General features: G+C 37.2%; 1 protein-coding gene across 1 annotated transcript; it reads right to left on the bottom strand.

The window, feature by feature from the left end:
• Window positions 1–142: 142 nt before the first annotated feature.
• On the bottom strand, window positions 143–19,711 carry cryl1 (crystallin, lambda 1). The gene is made up of 8 exons (XM_051119070.1): window positions 19,559–19,711; window positions 19,017–19,124; window positions 18,164–18,290; window positions 16,096–16,257; window positions 15,054–15,248; window positions 4,292–4,400; window positions 663–769; window positions 143–509 (listed from the first exon to the last, which is right to left on the bottom strand). Exons 1-8 carry the CDS (start codon window positions 19,597–19,599, stop codon window positions 417–419), a joined length of 942 nt encoding a protein of 313 aa, XP_050975027.1. The 5' UTR covers window positions 19,600–19,711; the 3' UTR covers window positions 143–416.
• Between the last annotated feature and the right edge of the window lie 10 nt (window positions 19,712–19,721).

Genomic DNA, 19,721 nt, shown 5'->3' with positions numbered 1-19,721 from the left:
AATGTCCCATTAGGAAGTTAGAAGTTGAAAGATCAATCTTTTTAATGGTGTGTACTTTCCAAAGGGTTTTATCAAAATTTTTTTAGGCTGGATCAAACAATCATTGGGGTGGATCATGAAAAAAGGCTTGCCAACCTGGAGATTGTTTTCATTTTCCCTTTAATTGTGAATTTCACATTACATTTACCATGAGCAAGAAAGTGTTCTAGCACTGTAAGTACTTTTCACTAAAATACTGGTAATGCATTATAAAAATTCAATTCATAATTAAATGAACCCTAAAGTCTGAGGTTAGCTTTTGTTTCAGTACATTTCTTCTATAATCAGTCATATTCTGTTGCCCAAAAGGGAAATATTTAACCAAGGACAACAATGGCTCAGATGGTCCATAACCACTTCCATCTTATGGACTAGCCTCATTTCTTCAGTTTAGCGAGTTCCATCAGCAGTTGATCTCTTCTTTCTCTCCTGGCTGGGAGGTGTTCAGCAGGGATCAGCTCACAGATCTCCTAAAGTAGATGATAAAATCTTTAATTTTATAATGATTACAAAAATGATTTAAAAACCAATTATGGTTATTAGGAAAATCTGCCCAATTTAAGATTTCTAAAGCAACCATTTCAAGAGATTTCCCACAAATTATTAATCATATTATCACATACTTTTGTAATTCTAGCTGCTGGCTCTCCAGAAAAGTCTGGAACAGGCCCAAAAGTATTAAGAACCCGCTTCATGCCCTCCTTGTACCTCTGGAGATAATCTTCCATACCTGGACAGACAAAACACAGGATGAGGAGCAAATAAAAGTATGGTATTGCATTTCTCCAATACAGTAGTAGCACAGTAGACCATAAAATGTCTGATATTTTTCACAACTCTAATAACATATTAAACACGTTTCAATCTATTTTAATTAAAGTACTTTCTTTAAAAGGGTCATGAACTGAGAAACCAAAATCTTTTGACATATATGAGGTCACTGTACTATAAAAACATCCTATAAGTTTCAGAACTCAAAACTTTGTCGTTAGTCTAAAAACAGCTTATATTGAAGTCGATCTGCCAAAACGACTATATGATGTAATAGTGTGGCTAAACCCCCCCTCGTAAAAGATCATCAACGCCTGCTTCTACATCACTGCCTGTTTAGCCCAGCCCACTGATTTGCTTAAGTAGTGTAAATAACGAGAGAGGCAAACTTGGGTCTACGCGGAAACTAAACAATCCTGTAAATTTTAAAACTCAAAATTTCAAACTTATTAATTAGTCTAAAAACAGCTTACTGAAGCCAGTCTGTCAAAATGACTGGTTGTGGAATGTGCCACTTTGTGATGTAATTGTGTAGCGAAACTCCGCTTCCGCAGAAGAACATCAATGCCTGTTTAGCCCCGCCCACCGATTCACACACAAAGTGGAAATAACCAGAGAGACAAACACAGATAAAGATGGCTCTGAATACAAGAAGACGCTGTATAGTGCCAAGTTGTGGAAAAAAAGTCTTTTTTTGCCTTCCTTCTGATCCCAGCGTTAGGAAAGAGTGGATGAACTTTATTTTTAATGAAGTTCCACACCACGTCAGAAAGAACTTGGTCCCTTTGTTCACTTCATTTCACTGTGGGTTCGTTTATAAACAAGGAACAGTTCGACGCAGGATTTTCAGAAAGATTGAAACTAAAAGACAATGCTGTGTCGACTATATTGGATCCGAGAATGATGTCGCACCACACAAGTGTGAGTAACTGTTTTTATTACGTGATCACTATTGCTTTGTCTGTTATTACAGATTGTTTGATATGTACTGAGTATTTATGCGTTTTAAACTAAATTAGTGCAGTGTTCATCTATGAAGGATGTAGGTTGTCAAACATACACAACTATTAGCCAATCATAGCAGTGGGTGTTTACTTCCAAGTCTACAATCCGCTATGCCGGTCCAAACAGAGCGTTCCGATGAGGGGAGTCTATTATATTCTCGTCTTAAGTAAATTATTTAAAATTATATTTTCCATTTAATTCAAATAAATATTTAATAAAAAAAAAAAAATGTGGGGATGGTGTCACGGTGGAAAAGTGATGTCACCGGTGTTGCGTCTTAAAACCGGTAACACCGTCAACACCGTCTATCGTGGCAAGCCAATTTATGACCCCTTTAAACAAGGGCTTTAAAGGAGAAGTCCACTTCCAAAACAAAGATTCACATATAATGTACTCACCCCCTTGTCATCCAAGATGTTCATGTCTTTCTTTCTTCAGTCGTAAAGAAATGATGTTTTTTGAGGAAAACATTTCTGCATTTTTTCTCCATATAATGGACTGATATGGTGCCCCGATTTTGAACTTCTAAAATGCAGTTTAAATGCGGCTTCAAACGATCCCAAATGTGGTTGTAAACGATCCCAGCCGAGGAAGAAGGGTCTTATCTAGCGAAACGATCGGTTATTTTCATTTAAAAAAAAAATACAATTTAAATACTTTTTAATCTCAAACGCTCGTCTTGTCTTTCTCTCCCTGAACTCTGTGTATTCTGGCTCAAGACAGTTAGGGTATGTCGAAAAACTCCAATCGTATTTTCTCCCTCAACTTCAAAAATCATTTCAAAATCATCCTACATCACTGCAGAAGTACCGACCCAGTCTCTGTACAGTGAACATGCAAAGAAGATCAAACACCCTTAAAGGGATAGTTCACCCAAAAATGAAAATTTTAAGATCATCTACTTACACCCAGGACAGTATTTATATCATTTTTTGATGAGTGACTTACAAGCGCAGATCGCTTCCAACGTTTGCGTATACTACGCCAGAGCGCGTACACGTCACGCGCCAGATGCAGTAGGACATAGCGGTGAATCAGAGGTAAAAAAATGATATAAATACTGTTCAGTTTCTCGCACAAACCGATAGTTTCGTGTCTTAGGACATCAGTGTATCGTCACGAGTCGCAAAGTTTAATTTGGTTTTGTTTGTGTATGTTTTTTTTGCTCTCAAAGATTTGGTAGCCATTGACTGCCATTAGATGACTGACAGACTGCAACAGTTTGAGTTCAAAATCTTCGTTTGTGTTCTACTGAAGAAACAAAGTCACCTACATCTTGGATGCCCTGGGGGTAAGCAGATAAACATCGAATTTTCATTTTTGGGTGAACTATCCCAAAAAAGGTAAAACAGCGATATAGGACGATTTTGAAGTTGAGGGAGAACATGAGATGGGAGTTTTTCGACATACCTTAACTGTCACGAACCGGAAAAAAAAACAGTCCAGGCAGAGTAAGACAAGACGAGCGTTTGGCATTAAAAAGTATATAAACTGTATTATTTTTATTAAAATAACCGATCGTTACACTAGATAAGACCCTTCTTTCTTGGGCTGGGATCGTTTACAACCGCATTTGGGATCGTTTGAAACCGCATTTAAACTGCATTTTGGGAGTTCAAAATCGGGGCACCATATCAGTCCATTATAAGGAGAAAAATGCTGAAATGTTTTCCTAAAAAACCACAGTTTCTTTTGGACTGAAGAAAGAAAGACATGAACATCTTGGATGACATGGGGGTGAGTACATTATATGTGAAATCTTTGTTTTGGAAGTGGACTTCTCCTTTAAGCTACAAAATTCATATTTAGTATATCAAACATTGCTTTGTCCTTGTAAACAACTGTGAAAAAGTATAATCAATTTGGAACTGTGTCCCAAATGACTCAGCAAATAAAGTTACTGGCGTTTTGTTTTGTAAGAGTTTTCAAGCATGAATTGAGTAGCTCCTCATCTGAAGGGCATCAGTTCATTTAGAAGGGCTCTCAGCAGATAAGATGTGCACCAGTAAAAGTTCAGCCACAGTTCTTTGCTTACAGTTTCCAAGAACCCGTGCCATTACAGCAACGGAAGAAACCAGGGTGAAACTCTTGTGTTTACGAGGGGGGGGGGGGCTTTATCACCACAGTGAGAGCACTGTAGCACCTCACTCGCAGTACAAGGAGGCAGGGCTGAGTATAATAACTTATCTGTCAACATCAAATGTAAGTACTGGTGTCACATGGCAAAGCACATTTCATAGGGGGAGCAGGGTCATCCTACAGATTTCACACTGCCTTCTGATTTTCACACTTTCGTGCTTGTTTCAGTTTCTTTCACAGTCTCTATCTCACACTTAAGGTCATGTGAGAAGGATGTAATCGAAACAGGAACAGCTTTTTTGCTACTGCCCTAAATTTTCCATGCATTATAAAAACAAAAACGGCTTAATGCTTAAATACAAAGTAAAAAAAAAACAGGGGTTAATAGGTAGCTTGCCTTCTGGTGCGTTGAGATGCATGGTTTCAATGGGACCTATAAAAGCGTAGCGCATGCCCAAGCCCTCAGACATCACCAGATCAATGTCCTTCACTGAGATCACTCCGTCCTGGATGAGAAGAAAGAGAAGTTCATTTGGCAACTCGCACTGTATTATACGCTTGGATGACAGACAATGTTTCTAAAAGTGGTTTTCTGATCTACTAATCCTAAAATTACAGCTTCCTGCTTAGTAGTTTGTCCAGCCAACAAGGTTCAGTCCACCTGATTGAGAGGAAAAACGGAGGTTGCCCCCCCCCACTTTTGTTCCATCTGATGAGCACTAAAGCCGCTCCCACTGTATTGGGTTTCTCTTATCATTTAACTCAGTGTCCTCTGAACAATGGGATGGTATGGCAGGGGGAGGCAAGTGTGGTTGTGCCAGGCTTTGAGCCCACTTTGCACTCAGATTACCTGTGGCTACAGATACCTGTTGCCTGACTGTGCTGAAATCAAAGCTTGGATACAGAACGGGCAGTGGGGGATGAGTTTAGGAGGGGGACAGGGTGGTCTTTGTTCATTTCCTGCACGCAACAACGAGGCCGTTATCTCGGCGTCGCCAGGCGGCGGACTGGCTGGGGAAACCGTGAAAAGAGGCCTTTCCTCTACGGTAATCACCAGGGGCAGCCATTAACTTTCCCAGCTGCTCTACTTTCCAGTGCTGGCTCTCTCTCAAAGAGCCACCTGAACTCTGAGAGGAAGCATGAGTGGATTTGAGCTGCAAATCTGGTGTGTGGGGCACTGTCCAACTTTAAATGTTCCTCATCATAAAAAAAACAACACTCACCTCTTTCCATTAGTAAAACAACTAATTCAAAAGCACAAACACAAAAAAAGTAAGAGGAAAGTCCATGAAAACATAAGTCTGTAAGTCTAAAATCTACTGAACTCGACCTTTATATGTGAGGCTTCTGAAAGTTTAAAGCCTGGCTCAGACTACGCAATTTTTTGTGGGTTACAACAGTCACTCTGTCAGATTATGCAATGTTGATTCCTAAAATCTTGTCATGAACAAAAAACACATCAGACTACACGTTGCTACCTGACCTTTCATCGTATGCATCTTTAGCGATGTGAGTGCTGTCATCAATAGAGGGTTTGCACTTACATCACGATTTGGTCAGTCACCCGGATATGCGGCCATATTGGTGATATTAGAATTTAAACAGAAGCATGGATTGCATAGTTAATGTACTACTGAATATGTTTTTCTGCTAATTTATGCTGTCAAAACCATGGAAAAAACGTGTGGAAAATGCTAAATCATATAGAGAAGACTTAGTAATTGGGATGGGACGTTAAATCGTTGCAGTGCGAATCAAGAAATGATTCAGCATCAAGATTTTCTGAACACATCGCAATTCTTTCAAGGGTGTTCACAGTGGGCTGTGTTTACAATAATCTTGTGTCATAAAAGTATTCTGAGCCGAGGTCAAATTACATGACTCGGCCGAACGCACTAATTCTCTTCAATACTCTTCTTCATAAGCATTTGAGTGTGTGGATAAAAACTAGATTAGAGCGCCATCTGCTGTTAAAATCTAAGCTCAGAATCGATTCCAAAGAGAATGGCGAATGTGTTCGGAAGATCTCAGAATCGATCCACGAATTGATTTGTTGTCCCATCCCTGCTTAGTAAGCAGGGCGCAATATTTTGACAAACTAAAGTTAATAGGTGGTAAAGATATGATGAGCAGTATTAATTAAGATATAATCCTAATATTTCACCTACCAGACCGGAAATGAATAGCACAAACATGAATGTTGTCAAGATTCTTGCCCTGGAAATCCTGGTTCAGTCTGACCAACCACTAACGCTATTTGTTCCTCAGACAGTTTTTGCACTCTTCTACTGAATCTGTTATAACTTTTGCCAGTCTATAGTACTCCAAATGTTTTTTCCAGTCCGACCAATTAGTACAACATAAAACATGACAATAATTGACTATTTTCAGCAGCAATAATCAGCAAAATATTCAAGTTTCATTCAGTTCAGTGGCATTGTTTACATTCAGTGCCACCAATATGGCCGACACTCTACAACACTCTATAGCGCGGGTCAAGACAGAAGGTGACATGAGCGTATAACAAAGGCCAGCAAACAGCTTGTTTTGCTCTGTCTTGTCATCAGAAAACCCCCCAAAAAATAGAAAACTTGAAAGTGGACACAAATATGGATTGCATGACGAGGACAGTATGAACTGTCAAAGAGAACTGATGTAAAATGGTTTTGATTTGACCTTTTTTCAGTCTGTTGCAGTATTCCTTCGAGGAATCATGAGTATTATTGCAGGAGTATTATTATTGGCATAGCGCCATGAACATTTCCATCATTGTAAAATTCCACCTAGCAGCACCGATACCATTGTTTCCCTTTCATTTCAGTTTGATTGAAAGCATCTTCGAAGGCACCTTTGTGCTTCTATTGGTTAGTGTCACAAAAATTACAGAACTCGTCTTGGATGATGGAAAAAAAAGAAACATTCTAGTCTTTCTGTGGCGACATTGTGAAGCATCACAGACATGGAACTGGTTGTCGCCCACTGACACACTACACAAGATTAAAAGATTAATCTTGCATCCCAACGCCCATTGTCATTTACGAATCCTCACAACACCCTACGTCAAGCAGATCGTGCTAAAAATCGGGCTAAAATCATGTATTCTAAATTGTCATAAAGACTCCCAAATGGCACTTAACAAGTGCTTCTGTGCCAACTTTTTAGTGTAAACGAAAGGAATAGTTCACCCAAAAATGAAAATTTTGTCATCATTTACAAACCTGAATGAGTTTCATTCTTATCTGTTGAACACAAATGAAGATATTTTGAAGAATGTAGATAACCAAACAGTTGATGTTCCCACTAACTTCTACAGTATTTTTTTTTCCATAGTGTTAAAGTCAATGGGGACCAGCAATTGTGTGATGACAGAGATTTTATTTTTAGGTGAACTATCCCTTTAAGCATTAGTGGTGTTATGAACATCAGATTTATAGTAAACAACATTCAAATGTCTGTGGGCACGGTTTTACATTTGTAACATGATGTAACAGTTAGGTAATTGGCATATGACATCAACATGAACAGCTCATGTGAACATTTCAATATTCAATACAGTGAAACATGAATAAACTTAAACAATATGTGAAATAAGATTCGGACAAAAGAGATGCAACAGCACTAGTTCAGAGGTCACAGTGCCAGGTGGCCACAAAGGGTCTTTGAACATTATTTAACTTATGTAAAAGCAGCGTATGCATTTACTTCTTTTAATTATCTAACCAGTAACCAGTTTGCCTGCTCGTTTAACTGGTTCATCAACATGGCTTTTTAAAAAGCTTTTTCTGACATTGCCTTTTAACAGCTCAGAAAGCAAATCTTTAAAGTATTTGCCTGCAGCAAAAAAGGAGGAGAGGTATTTCTGTCATTTACATTTGACCCAAAACAGGACATAGATTTGTGCCTCAAATGGTGCATGTTTAATTTAGACATTTTCATTTTCCTTCTGACCATGAAGAAATTACAAGGCTTGGAAAGTTACGTCATGGTACCTCATAAGGCTTGTTAAGAAAGTAAATTCCTAACACACTGTCATATGGAAAATGTAAAAATGTGAGACACGTAATAGACTGTTATTCCAGACAATTCTTATTAGATTACCTCATCATCAATGATTGCACAATAACCCCACTGATAAGGAAATGAATGATAAGGAAGGATGAAAAACGGTTATAAGGAAGAATTTACTATAACTTATTTACTATATTTACTATAACAGCTAATTAAGAGGAAAATCTGCATATATAAAAATACAAAATCCCCATCCTACTCTTCCTAAATGGTGCATGATGAATAAGATAAATACAAATGACATTTACAACTAATTTTGTCTTCACCCTTAGATTTTCCTTAGATCTGCCTCAACCCAATGGCTGTAAATCACTGAAACGAATAGAACCGTCAAGTCAGTCAAAAAGGTCAAGTAAGAATAGCATATTTTCAGTGCTGCCATACATTGTGAATAGGGGTGCAACGGTTCTCGGTAAAAACCCGAACCGTCCCGTTCTCCTCCCACGGTTCGGTGCGCACCAGGACTGCGGTTCAACTTTAACCTGACAACGCATCAGTAATATGTTTTATATAACAACACGTAAAACAAACAGGGTTCGGCTAATGTGTGTTTCTGTTGATGGATGCGCATTCTGGCTTACCAATACGTTACAACAACAGCGATTAAATAAAAAAAACGTGGACAAACCATTCTTGTTCAATGCGAGTGCCGTATGCTGGAATATGAGCAGTCATTTATTCCGTCATCTCGCCGGTGCTGATAGCGCTCGTGTGCAGGCGAGACCTGAACACACATTGCTATCTTGATTTCAACTAAACTCATTTAAGCTTTGCCAGTTTCAACATATAAGAGCCATAAGACGCAAACTTGTGCGCAGTGAGAAGTGAGGAGATCTGTGTGTGCGCTCATCGGAAGCGCGCAAATCCGCGCCTCAGAACACGCGCACATACTAAGCTCTTTTATTGTGTTTGAATGGACAAATTCACACAAATATTTGTCAAAATTCCCATCTTGGCAAGTATCCTAGCAGACATAGCCGGCTAAACGATAAGTATCAGTGCACTGGATCAGTGCATTCTTTTAAATTGACAGCAATTTCTTAATAATTACTAAACGGCAACAACAAGGAAATCACTCACTGCTCTTGATTGAATAGCTTTTGTAACTTTAATAAAGATTAAGCTTCAATTTATACTGTAAAATATGCAATCCTTTTTTTTTTTTTTTTTTTTAACATTTGATCGTTTTATTCAGTTTCTATACCTAAAAACTAATGTTAAACTTAAAAAAAAATGAAAAATCAGTTTATTTTATTTGTAGCTTTACTCTATTATTATTTGTGCTGTTGCTTGTAGTTAGATTATTCTTATTTCTTTACTTTTTATTTTTTTTTCCATAAACATAGCACATACCGAACTGTACCGAAACCGTGACTCTAAAACCGTGATACAAACCGAACCGTGAGTAAGTTGAACCGTTGCACCCCTAATTGTGAAATTGTCTCTAAACACAAAAGCAGAATAGACAACATACATACACTGTATGTGCATTTGTAACCAGCTTAAAAGAACAGCAAATTTGGCACTTACAAGTGGTTCATCTTTTCACCTCTCAAATGTCAGCAACTGTGCTTAAGTCACAACATGTTCTTAAGCAAGAACAAAACAAGGGTTGTTTTTTTTTGGTAAGGGACCTCCATTTTAGATTTACTTAAATGAGAACACTAGAATTACTTAAATGGGGTTTTCCTCTCAAATCTTAAAGGGATAGTTCACCCAAAAATGGCCATTCTGTTATTAATTACTCACCCCCATGTTGTTCATGTGACATCAGTGGTTCAACCTTAATTTTATGAAGCTACGAGAATATGTTTTGTGCGCAAAGAAAACATAAATAACGACTTGAAAAATTTTTTTCTTTTCCGTGTCAGTCTTCGATGTGCTTACCACATGTGAGTACCACAACATATGCATGTGCTGCTGCTGACGCAGGAGCTGGGATTCTGACATACAGTGCCCCCTACTAATACTGACACCTTTGGTAAATATGAGGCGGCTGTGAATGTAAATCTGCATCATTTATCTTATTGATCCTTTATTCAAAAAAAAAAAAGTACGGGGGGAACTCACATTATGAATAAATGTTGGCTAGTAAAATATCTTTGAAGTATATTCATTTATATTTACATATTGTAGCACACCAGGATGACTGAAATTGTCCAGCCATGACTTCCTGTTCCACAGGATTATAAATAGGAACACTAAGGCCAAATTCCCTTAATTATCCATCACAAGGAGTAAAACTAAAGAATATAGTTCTGATATACAGAACGAGATTGTTGAGCTTCACAAAATAAAAAGTGGCTGTAAGAAAATAGCTAAAGCATTAAAAATCCCCATTTCCACCATCAGGGCAATAATAAAGAAGATTCATTCAACTAAAGATGTTACAAATCTGCCTGGAAGAGGACGTGTCTATATATCGTCCTAATGCACACGGAGGAGAGTTTGGGTGGCCAAAGACTCTCCAAGGATCACAGTTGGAGAATTGCAGAGATTAGTTGAATCTTGGGGTCAGAAATCCTAAAGAAAATATATATCAAACAGCCCCTACATCACCACATGCTGTTCAAATGGGTTTCAAGAAAAAAAACTCCTGGCTTATCCAAAAACAGACTCTAGCATATTCAGTTGTCAGACACGATTGGAACTTCAAATGGGACTGGCTTCTACAGTCAGATGACACTAAAAAAAAAAAATGCCAGTTGCATAAACTTAGCCTCAATGTTAAGACAGTGTCTTAACTACTAGTCTGACCAACCAGCAGTTAACCAAAGGGTAATCATTCTTATTTTTTGGATTCAACTTAGACTAATTTACATTTTTCTGTAAATGAATAAAAAAAATTATAACCAGTCTTAAAGAAAAAATGAGCTGACTAACTTTTTAAGACTAGCCTATACCTTTTATGCAACCGGCTCCTGGCAGCAAACCTACCAGATGGGTTTGGTGCAAACAGGGATAAAAAGTACCCCATGTCCACGGTTAAATACGCTGCTGGATCTTTAATGTTGTGGGCTTATATTTCTGCCGGAGGTCCTGGAAGTCTTGTTCAAATATATGGCATCATGGATTCTATCAAATACCAACAGATAAAAAAATCTAAACTTGACTGCGTCTGTTCGAAATCTTATAATGGGCCACAGTTGGATCTTCCATCAAGACAATGATCCAAAACAAACACAAAAATGTATCACTGAAGACAAAATGAAGCTTCTGCCATGGCCGTCTCAGTTCCCTGACCTGAACCCTGTAGAAAATGAGTGGGGTGAACTGAAGAGAAGACGTCACATATTGACGCTTGGTCAGGACCCTCTGGCGTCACTTTTTGATGCACAGGGTACCCCTTTAGCATCATTTTTCGACGTGCAGGGTCCTTTATTGCTTTAAATGGATTTTTCTCACATTTCAGGGTTTCTCATAGCGGAAGTCATAGTTGGGTAAAATCCGAGAGCAGTGAATGGGAGAATACAAATAGCTCAAAAAGCAAAAGAAAAACTACACAATAGTGTTTTCACGACTTTCAATCAAAGGAAAAAAATTGAGAGAGACTGATACCTTTCAATCAAATCAAATTTACCTTTCCTCCCACAGACGTGGCATTAGAAATACCTTAGAATAGCGTTTTTTTTGTAACTTGATGAAAAGGTGATGTAATACAAAGTATAGTGTTATAAATGTACATACCTATTTAAAAAAACAAAAAAAAAAACAAAATCAAAACCCTTGGCATCATAATGCTGACGCAACGGTGGGGTTAGGTGCTCCAATGAAAGTATACATTTGTATAAAATTATTTGTATTTATTACAAATGCATGCAAACTATAGAATTAGAGAAAACAATTATATGAAAAAGTGCAGTATGAACATTCTGTTAAATATCTTCCTTTGTGCTCCACAGAAGAAAGAAATCATGCAGTTTTGAAAAAACATAAGACTGAGTAAATTATGATATAAAGTGATGATGCTAATAAAGAATCCTTACAATTATTCACTAAGAGATAAATATTTTATACATAAAACTTTCTGGTTAATCTACATTATTTAAGTAGGATAAGGATATTTTCCAAAGATAAGTTTAAATAACGGGTTTTCAGCTACACCCATTAATAATGGCTGGATAAAATTAACCATACAAGTTTATTCAAGTTTTGTACAAACTTTAGGATTATTTGATAAGCCAACAGAAAACCAGCTTCTATCACCCAACATCAGTACCTGTCCTCACTCACGCTTGTGATACCTGCAGCCAGCAGAAAACCTTCCCAGAAGCTGTTACAGCGGGGCAACTCCCTATTAAATATTATTTTAATTAAATGCTCACAAGCACACGAGTATGTTATTTGGGTGTCCACATCATCTAGTTCATTATGCTGACCATTTTTGAATATCTGTCAGAGCACTAAGTGCTGTTGTGAAGTGGCCACTACCCTGACCCATCTAAAGCATTCCAGGAACCAAAAACAAAGACACAATGTCATATTGCAACAAAAACATAAATTTCAATGAAATGAGTAACAATGACAGGATTAAGGGTTATTGAGGGGAGTTGATTGCTTCTCTTTAACTGACCTGTGAACTTTACCATTATGCATATTTAAACACATTTTCACCACACCTCTGTTACACGGTACATTGTCCATATAATCCAGAACACACCGATATCTGTGTATAGAATATCATTCTATCACCATGAATCATCTTCACACTTTTGTGACGATGCCTCCAAAATACACCCTAGACAGAACGTACAATTCTGTGTTTCATCTTTAAATGTCCATTACTAGACTGAATAATGAACAGTCACTCTAAAAATAAGTTCAAAGTGAGGTGTCCATTGTTTGTGGAAGTGCTTTCTTGACTCTGCTTTTTGTTCCGGCTTGTGGGCAGTCCCGAAAAGGGCTTGTTTTTTAAAGTGGATCACCTAACTCTACCCCATGTTCATTTGATACACTGTATACAGGTGTACTGTATAACCAGGACAAAACCACCAGTGTGAGGAAAGATAAGCTGGCTGTACTAAAGGTTTCTCAAGAGAAACAATGAAAAGTGATAGTTTTTTTCCCCCTTCTCTCAATTGAACATTTATAAACAGTGTGATAAGACTATGGATGTTGCAATGCTTTCCATTTTAACAAACACAATAGTCTCTTCCTCTAATTTCACTATCTTTTCTTTCTAACAACAAGGTAACAGAGACATGCATCAACATTTATGGAATTTATAGGACTTCCCTGTTCAGAGATGAATAATGAGATTCTTTGAAAATCAATTCTTCCCCATGCAAGAACAAAAAAAACAACATTCTGAACAACATTTGGACAGGCCCCTTTTCCAAACATAGCTCCCCAAAGGGTAAATTTAAATATTTTTTTAAATAATTATTGGCCTAGAAAGTCCAGAGAGTTGTACTGCAGTGTTCCAGATTGAAAAAAAAACTGAAAAAATTTGAAAAACCTAGGACTAGTTTGCAAAAGTATGGTACGATACAAATATCGTGTGTATGTGCAAAAAACAACCAATTGTTTAAGGTCTTGAAATCGTCCCCCAATTTCTTTCAAATTTCTCTCAGACATTTGGGGCGTTGAGTGGAACAGGCCCATCAAGTTTCGTTCTGATCTGCCTCCGTTAACATTGTCCAACAGGTGCTCAAACTTCAGCGGCCAATGGCGGACATGTTTTTTGAGATAAGCAAATGTCACGTAGACACTTGTGGCGCATCGGACCAAGACTGTGCACACCAATTTTCATGTTGACAGGACAAATGGTTGCGCAGTTTAGCCATTTTTTCCCTCTTATAGTGCCACCAAATGGCCATGCTCCACGATTTTTTTTCTGTGAGTTCAGATTGAGCTCTTACATATACGTGTTCTAGGTCTGGCGGAGATATCTCATTCTGTTCGGGAGTTCTAGGCATTTTACCTGCCCCTTTTAAATGCTTTGGCACCCCTTTGGCATGGTGAGTCGAAAGTTCACTTTTTTTATTATTATTATTGAACTTCACTCTCCAAATAATCTTTCTGCACTGGTTTGGTTCCGATCTGCCAAAAAACCTAGGACTAGTTTGCAAAAGTAGGTTTTTCAAAAAATAGTAGTGAGTTGAGTAGTGTAACTGTAGCAAAAGTTATGCGTTTTAAAACGAAAACACATTAGTTTAAATGCAGCCTTGTGTGTGGATTTTGTCTAGCGTGAGCCAAGGATTCCAACGACATATGATACTTGAACCTGCAACGGTTTAAGAGTTATGAGCGATATCGTACTTTTGATCACTGTAGTGCCCCGTCAGGCCAATTAGGACAAGCCATGTTGTAAGTGGTGTGAGTACTACCATTCCTCCAAATTTCAAGTCTCTACGACTTACGGTTTGGTCTGCACGATCAGTTTTATATGGAGATCGCTGATCTGTGACCATTCTAACAATTACAATAGGGTTTCAGCGCTATGGACTTGAACCCCTAAAAATAGTGCAGTAAACGGTAAAACTGTTTGCACTACAAACCAGTGTGTTCATAATTAGGATAATACATTAAAATATCATGGTATAACACAACAATTTACAATGTCAAGTTTTGTACAGCTAAAAATAGCTGAATGGGGATGAGACCAGAAGCCAAACCCATAAAATTTACTAATTTTCCACGCCTGCTCTTATGGGAAAAATAAGGTGGATAAATAATATATAATAAAAGTATCTACTATTATATATATGATCTACTATTTATGTAATCATGTTATTAATGGATTTAAACATCACTCTTTCAATGATCTACATGATTGTCGCATATCTTTCTATCTTGCCTTTTTGTATATATTATACAAGACAGTAGAGATTTAACATGAAGGCCAAAGAAGAAAGAGAGGGAGTGGGTTCAGGACATGACTAGAGCCAGACTGAGACCTGGGTTGCCCATGAGCACTACATCTCCTTACATGTCCTGACCATTTCTCTACCCTCTGTGCCAATGTCAACAAATGTTTACTTGGCACGTTATGAATTTTGCCAGGGATGGGTAGGTAGTTAAAACATTGTACAGGATAATCATAATCATCACACTGATATGTGGTTTTGTTTCATGTTTGCTCAACCAACCTGAACCAGCCTCCAGCACTCGGCTATGATGGCATACTGAACGCGGTTCAGTGCGAAACCATCAATCTCCTTCCTGAGTCGCACAGGTGCCTGTCCTACATCTGTCATCAGTGAGTAAGCAACATCCATAACAGCAGGCAGCGTTTCGGGGTGTGGCACCAGCTCCACCAGACGTACATAGTAGGGCGGGTTTACCTGTGAGGTTCAAAACAAGAAGGAAATGACACCAGTTTATCTGCTCCTGGACAAAGAACTATACTAACATGTTTGCCAGAGCTAGAGATAATAGCCTTGTTTTGGATTTCTTTCCACTATGAAGGTCTCTGTGTCTGTGACTAAATGTCTGACCATAAATGATTAAACATTCACTAAATGCAGGTGAACTATTTGACTCACACTGCTCTGAAGGACAACATGACCAGCAAGACCTTTTTTCTCGTGAAATCAGAGTGGAATTTCCATTAAGCATAGAATGATTCAAAGTCCAGTAAAGCCCCTCTGGGCCTAAAACAATTATCTCCATTCATCACTTCAGGCTGCTAAATCAGGCTTGACAAGAAAAACCTAACATGTTCATGTAAATAATGCTTTCATTAAATAAACAGTAGAACTAAAACTATAACATAAATGTAGGAACACTTGAAAATAACAACTGCTATTAGGGGTAATTGCCTAAGTTTACATTTAGGAGGATTTTAGGTTTAGCCCTTAAATCTTAAGATCTAGATGGAAGAATGGAAGATGTTGCGGGTTCAAACCAAAGCCGAAAGGTATGCACTGGAAAAAAATTGCACTGCAGTATACGCATATGAATTGGACTGTCAAACTTACGGTCAATCTTTTTTATTTTAAATCAGAATTTGTAAAAAAAAAAAAAAATCATTTTCATTATTTCTTTCATTATTTCTTCCATATATATTTTTTTTTATTTCAAATGCCTAAAATTAGATTTGAGTCTCACTTTTTCAATGTGGCCCCAAACTTGTGGACCCCCACAGTGTATATATAATATAATCTCTCACAGACTGTAATCATAACTAACCGGATGAGAAATGATGCACCGAGTTTGGTTCTGGACGCGTGAGAAGACGTTGCTTGGCATTAGACAGGAAGTGGAGCTGCTGAGAATCACGCTTTCTGTCACAAGATTCTCCACCTCACTGAAGACAGTCTGCTTTGCTTCCACGTCCTCAAATACACACTCCTTTTCACAGAAAACAAAGGACAAGAACAATATAGCAAAGTAGACTGTATGAAATGTTCTATAATTGAAGCTGTAAGCCACAATTTTTCCATAAGAGCTCAGAACGTAACATGAAGGAAATATAAGGGCAGATACCCCTGGAGAAAAACAAATATACTAAAATGTATTTTAAATATATTTATTTCATGTTAAGCATACTACAAATACATTTACATCTTATGTACTTAATAAAAATACCCTGAAATTATACTTTCAATATACTAAACTGGTATATTTCAAGTCTGCTAAATTGGAACGACTAATTTTGTACTTAATGCACTTTAATGTGCGGAAGTAGTGCTGAAGTCCAACTGAAGATATACTTAAGTATATTTGATTGTGCTAAGTGGAACTATTGCCAGTATACTTTAGGTACACTTTTATATAATAAAAATAATGATAAAATAATATCAGGTTTTAAATGCTAAATAGTTAAAGTTCATACAGTCCTCATCCACAGTGACATTAAAACACATTTTAGGTCTAACATTAAGAAATGTGCAATATGCACAAGTAATAAAGATTAATTACAATTTTTATATCAGTAAGTCTTGAGCAATATTACTATCCTTAATATATATAAAAAATTACTTTTTTACTAGCGACAGTGGAATGGGCTAAAAAAAAATATGACCTGAATAATAATAAAATTACTATAACTTCACAGTTCCCAAACAGGAACATTCACCCGCATTGCTTTGATTATTTAGCATAAAACAATTGTAGTAGTCAGAGTTGCAAAGTTGCGATGAAATTGATCTAACAGATATTTTCTTCTATCACCGCACATACGAAATAATTGGAGAAACCCCGAATTCGTCACCAGAGAGAAGATCTAGTTATGACATTTTGAATCACAAGGTCAATTTTTAATGGAGCATATACATTAATAAATAATTTAGAATAAGATCTACACCATGTATTAAGAAAACAGAAAGTCATGGTGACTTTAAGAATGTGAAGACTTCAGAAAAAAAACAAAAAAAACAATAGACAACAAAGCACAACATACAAACCTATAAAAATAAACCACATAACATTAAATAATGGTATAATATTGCCAATCCAGCAATGTGCAAATGACGGTGACGTGGAAAAGAATTGTTGAATAAAGTCATTATTTTTGTTTTCTTTGTGTACAAAAACTATTCTCGTAGCTTCATAAAATTATGGTTGAACCACTGATGTCACATGGACTATTTTAACGATGTTTTTACTACCTTTCTGGGCCTTGACTGTGGTAGTTCCCTTACTGTCTATGGAGAGTCAGAAAGCTCTCGGATTTCATCAAAAATATCTTAATTTGTGTTCTGAAGATGAACAAAGCTCTTACAGGTTTGAAACAACATGAAGATATGTAATTATTGACAGAATATTCATTTTTGGGTGAGCTATCCCTTTAAATGCTGACATCAAAACTGGGACAAACAGAAACCATCAGCTGTCAATGCATGTAGTACACAGGCAAGAATGCATGGTCAGATACATCATCAATCTTCATTTGAAATAAAAAAGGACTTTCCAATAGCAAACAGAGACTTGGCTCCTAAGTGTTCAATAGATTTTAATAATTAAACACGGGTGCAATTGCAATAGTTAATCACATTAACTTGAGAGAGAGACATCATGGAATGTTCAGTTACAGATGTAAAACCACAGACGTGTCTTTTGCTTTCACTTGCTTTGTACAGCGACTAAACAATTAGATTTGAAATAACGGATGTGGTACTTATCATTAACGAACACTCTTTCTTCTCTTCACATAAAATACTTGTTGCTTTTGAATCAAGGAAGTGTTTATCCTCTGTTTCCAAATTACATTTGTGGGTCAACAGGTAGTCATCTACATTTGAGGGGAAAACCATACCTGGACAAAGAAAGCTCCCTCCAGAGCCTGCTGCAGGTCATCATGACTGCTGAGTAGACTCAACTGCTCTGCAGCCGTGAGATTTCCTCGGAGCATTTTGGCTTGCTGAAGCTCGTCAAGCTGTTTCCTGCTCACACAAAAACACATTATTCACCTTAAAATTCAACAAAATCTGCCAGCGGTTCTGCCCAAATACAATGTTTCAATCATGGTTTATGACTAGTCAGGTATCTAGTCATTGCAGATACAATGCACGTGTAAATTATGCCTTTAAAAACACTTTTTATTTTATCTGAAGCAACTCTGGATGCTTCACAGAAGATTACTGTTTTGTGTGTCCTAATCTGTCATTACTGCATTCTAAGAAGGGCACCTACACTGTAAAAAAAAAAATAGACTATCGTAGAGCATTATACAAGACAATGCTCTTTGTTTTTTTTTCCTTAAAAATTTCATATTTAATTTAATGTGTTTTTTTGTACTTGTCTGTGAAATTTACTAGCAATTTCTAAGTGAACTTTTGTTTCTTTTTTTTTTTTTTTTTTGGTGTAAATTCATGTCTAGGAAACAGAAAGCCCTACAACTCCCTCTGGTGACAGAAGAGGTGAATCAAGGGAGAGGGTTATTAAACACAACATAACCAGATATGGGCGGAAAGACAGTACCAATATGCTCTAGATATTGTTTTTTGTATATAATGCCCTTTCTTTTCTTTTATTTATTTCCTCAGAATATCAGTTTATGTAGGTTGTGCCCTCAAAATGGGTCACATCACAAACCTGCTCACACAAAAGTTTAAAAAGCTGTAATGAGAGAGACAAAAGGTCATTTTTCTTTCCTGTTTTCCACTGACCTGATCTCTGTGATGGCCCCTGATGCTTGTCCTGGTATATTGTCATAGATCTGGACCTTGTATCCTCCACTAAGGAACACCATGGCCCAGGATCGGCCAATCAGCCCACTTTATAATGCCACATACATACAATTAGGAAAAATACAGCATTGTAAGTTAAACATAAATGCAGATCAAGCAGTCTGTTAACATTAGTGAAAATCAATGTATTATCTAAATACCAAAATGAGGAACATGTCTGAGACTTCCTTAAACAGGAACTTTAATATCAAATAGGATAAATACAAATACTAAGATTTTGATTAACATGCATTAAAAATTAATGTTAAATAGAGTAGGTTAATAATCTTCAAAGTTTTATTTTGGTCGTAAATCATTGTACTGCTCATTTTACACATGCACTATTCTGATATGGAGTAATACACGTATTCATAAAGTAAACACCATGGCAGTAAAGTTCAAAGACCGCTATTCTGTTAAACAATCACAGGAACATGTCTGCTAAAATTGACAGACTGACTTAATGTAACGTTAGCTCTCACCTTCCGACAACAGTTATTATCTTTCCTTTTAATGAACTCATCGCAGCCTCCTTTACAAATGTCAAAATTCAATCAGCTACTGTACAGGAGCCCCAAAATCAGCAGACTACAGGTTATCATGTGCACTAAAGATAGGCGGAGCTACGGCGTCTCGCAAGCGCCT

The sequence above is a fragment of the Labeo rohita genome, chromosome 9, assembly GCF_022985175.1.
Source record: "Labeo rohita strain BAU-BD-2019 chromosome 9, IGBB_LRoh.1.0, whole genome shotgun sequence".
NCBI lineage: Eukaryota > Metazoa > Chordata > Actinopteri > Cypriniformes > Cyprinidae > Labeo > Labeo rohita.
The sequence above is the reverse complement of the archived record's forward strand: the minus strand, read 5'-3'. Positions and strand labels throughout refer to the sequence as shown.

What these genes read in the sequence shown, in the direction of transcription:
- cryl1 (XM_051119070.1), bottom strand. Translation starts at nt 19,599, where the DNA reads ATGAGTTCATTAAAAGGAAAGATAATAACTGTTGTCGGAAG. An exon ending in ATAATAACTGTTGTCGGAAG is followed by an intron (nt 19,125 to 19,558) that starts GTGAGAGCTAAC and finishes GGCATTATAAAG; the next exon opens with TGGGCTGATTGGCCGATCCT. An exon ending in CAGCAGCTAGAATTACAAAA is followed by an intron (nt 510 to 662) that starts GTATGTGATAAT and finishes CATCTACTTTAG; the next exon opens with GAGATCTGTGAGCTGATCCC.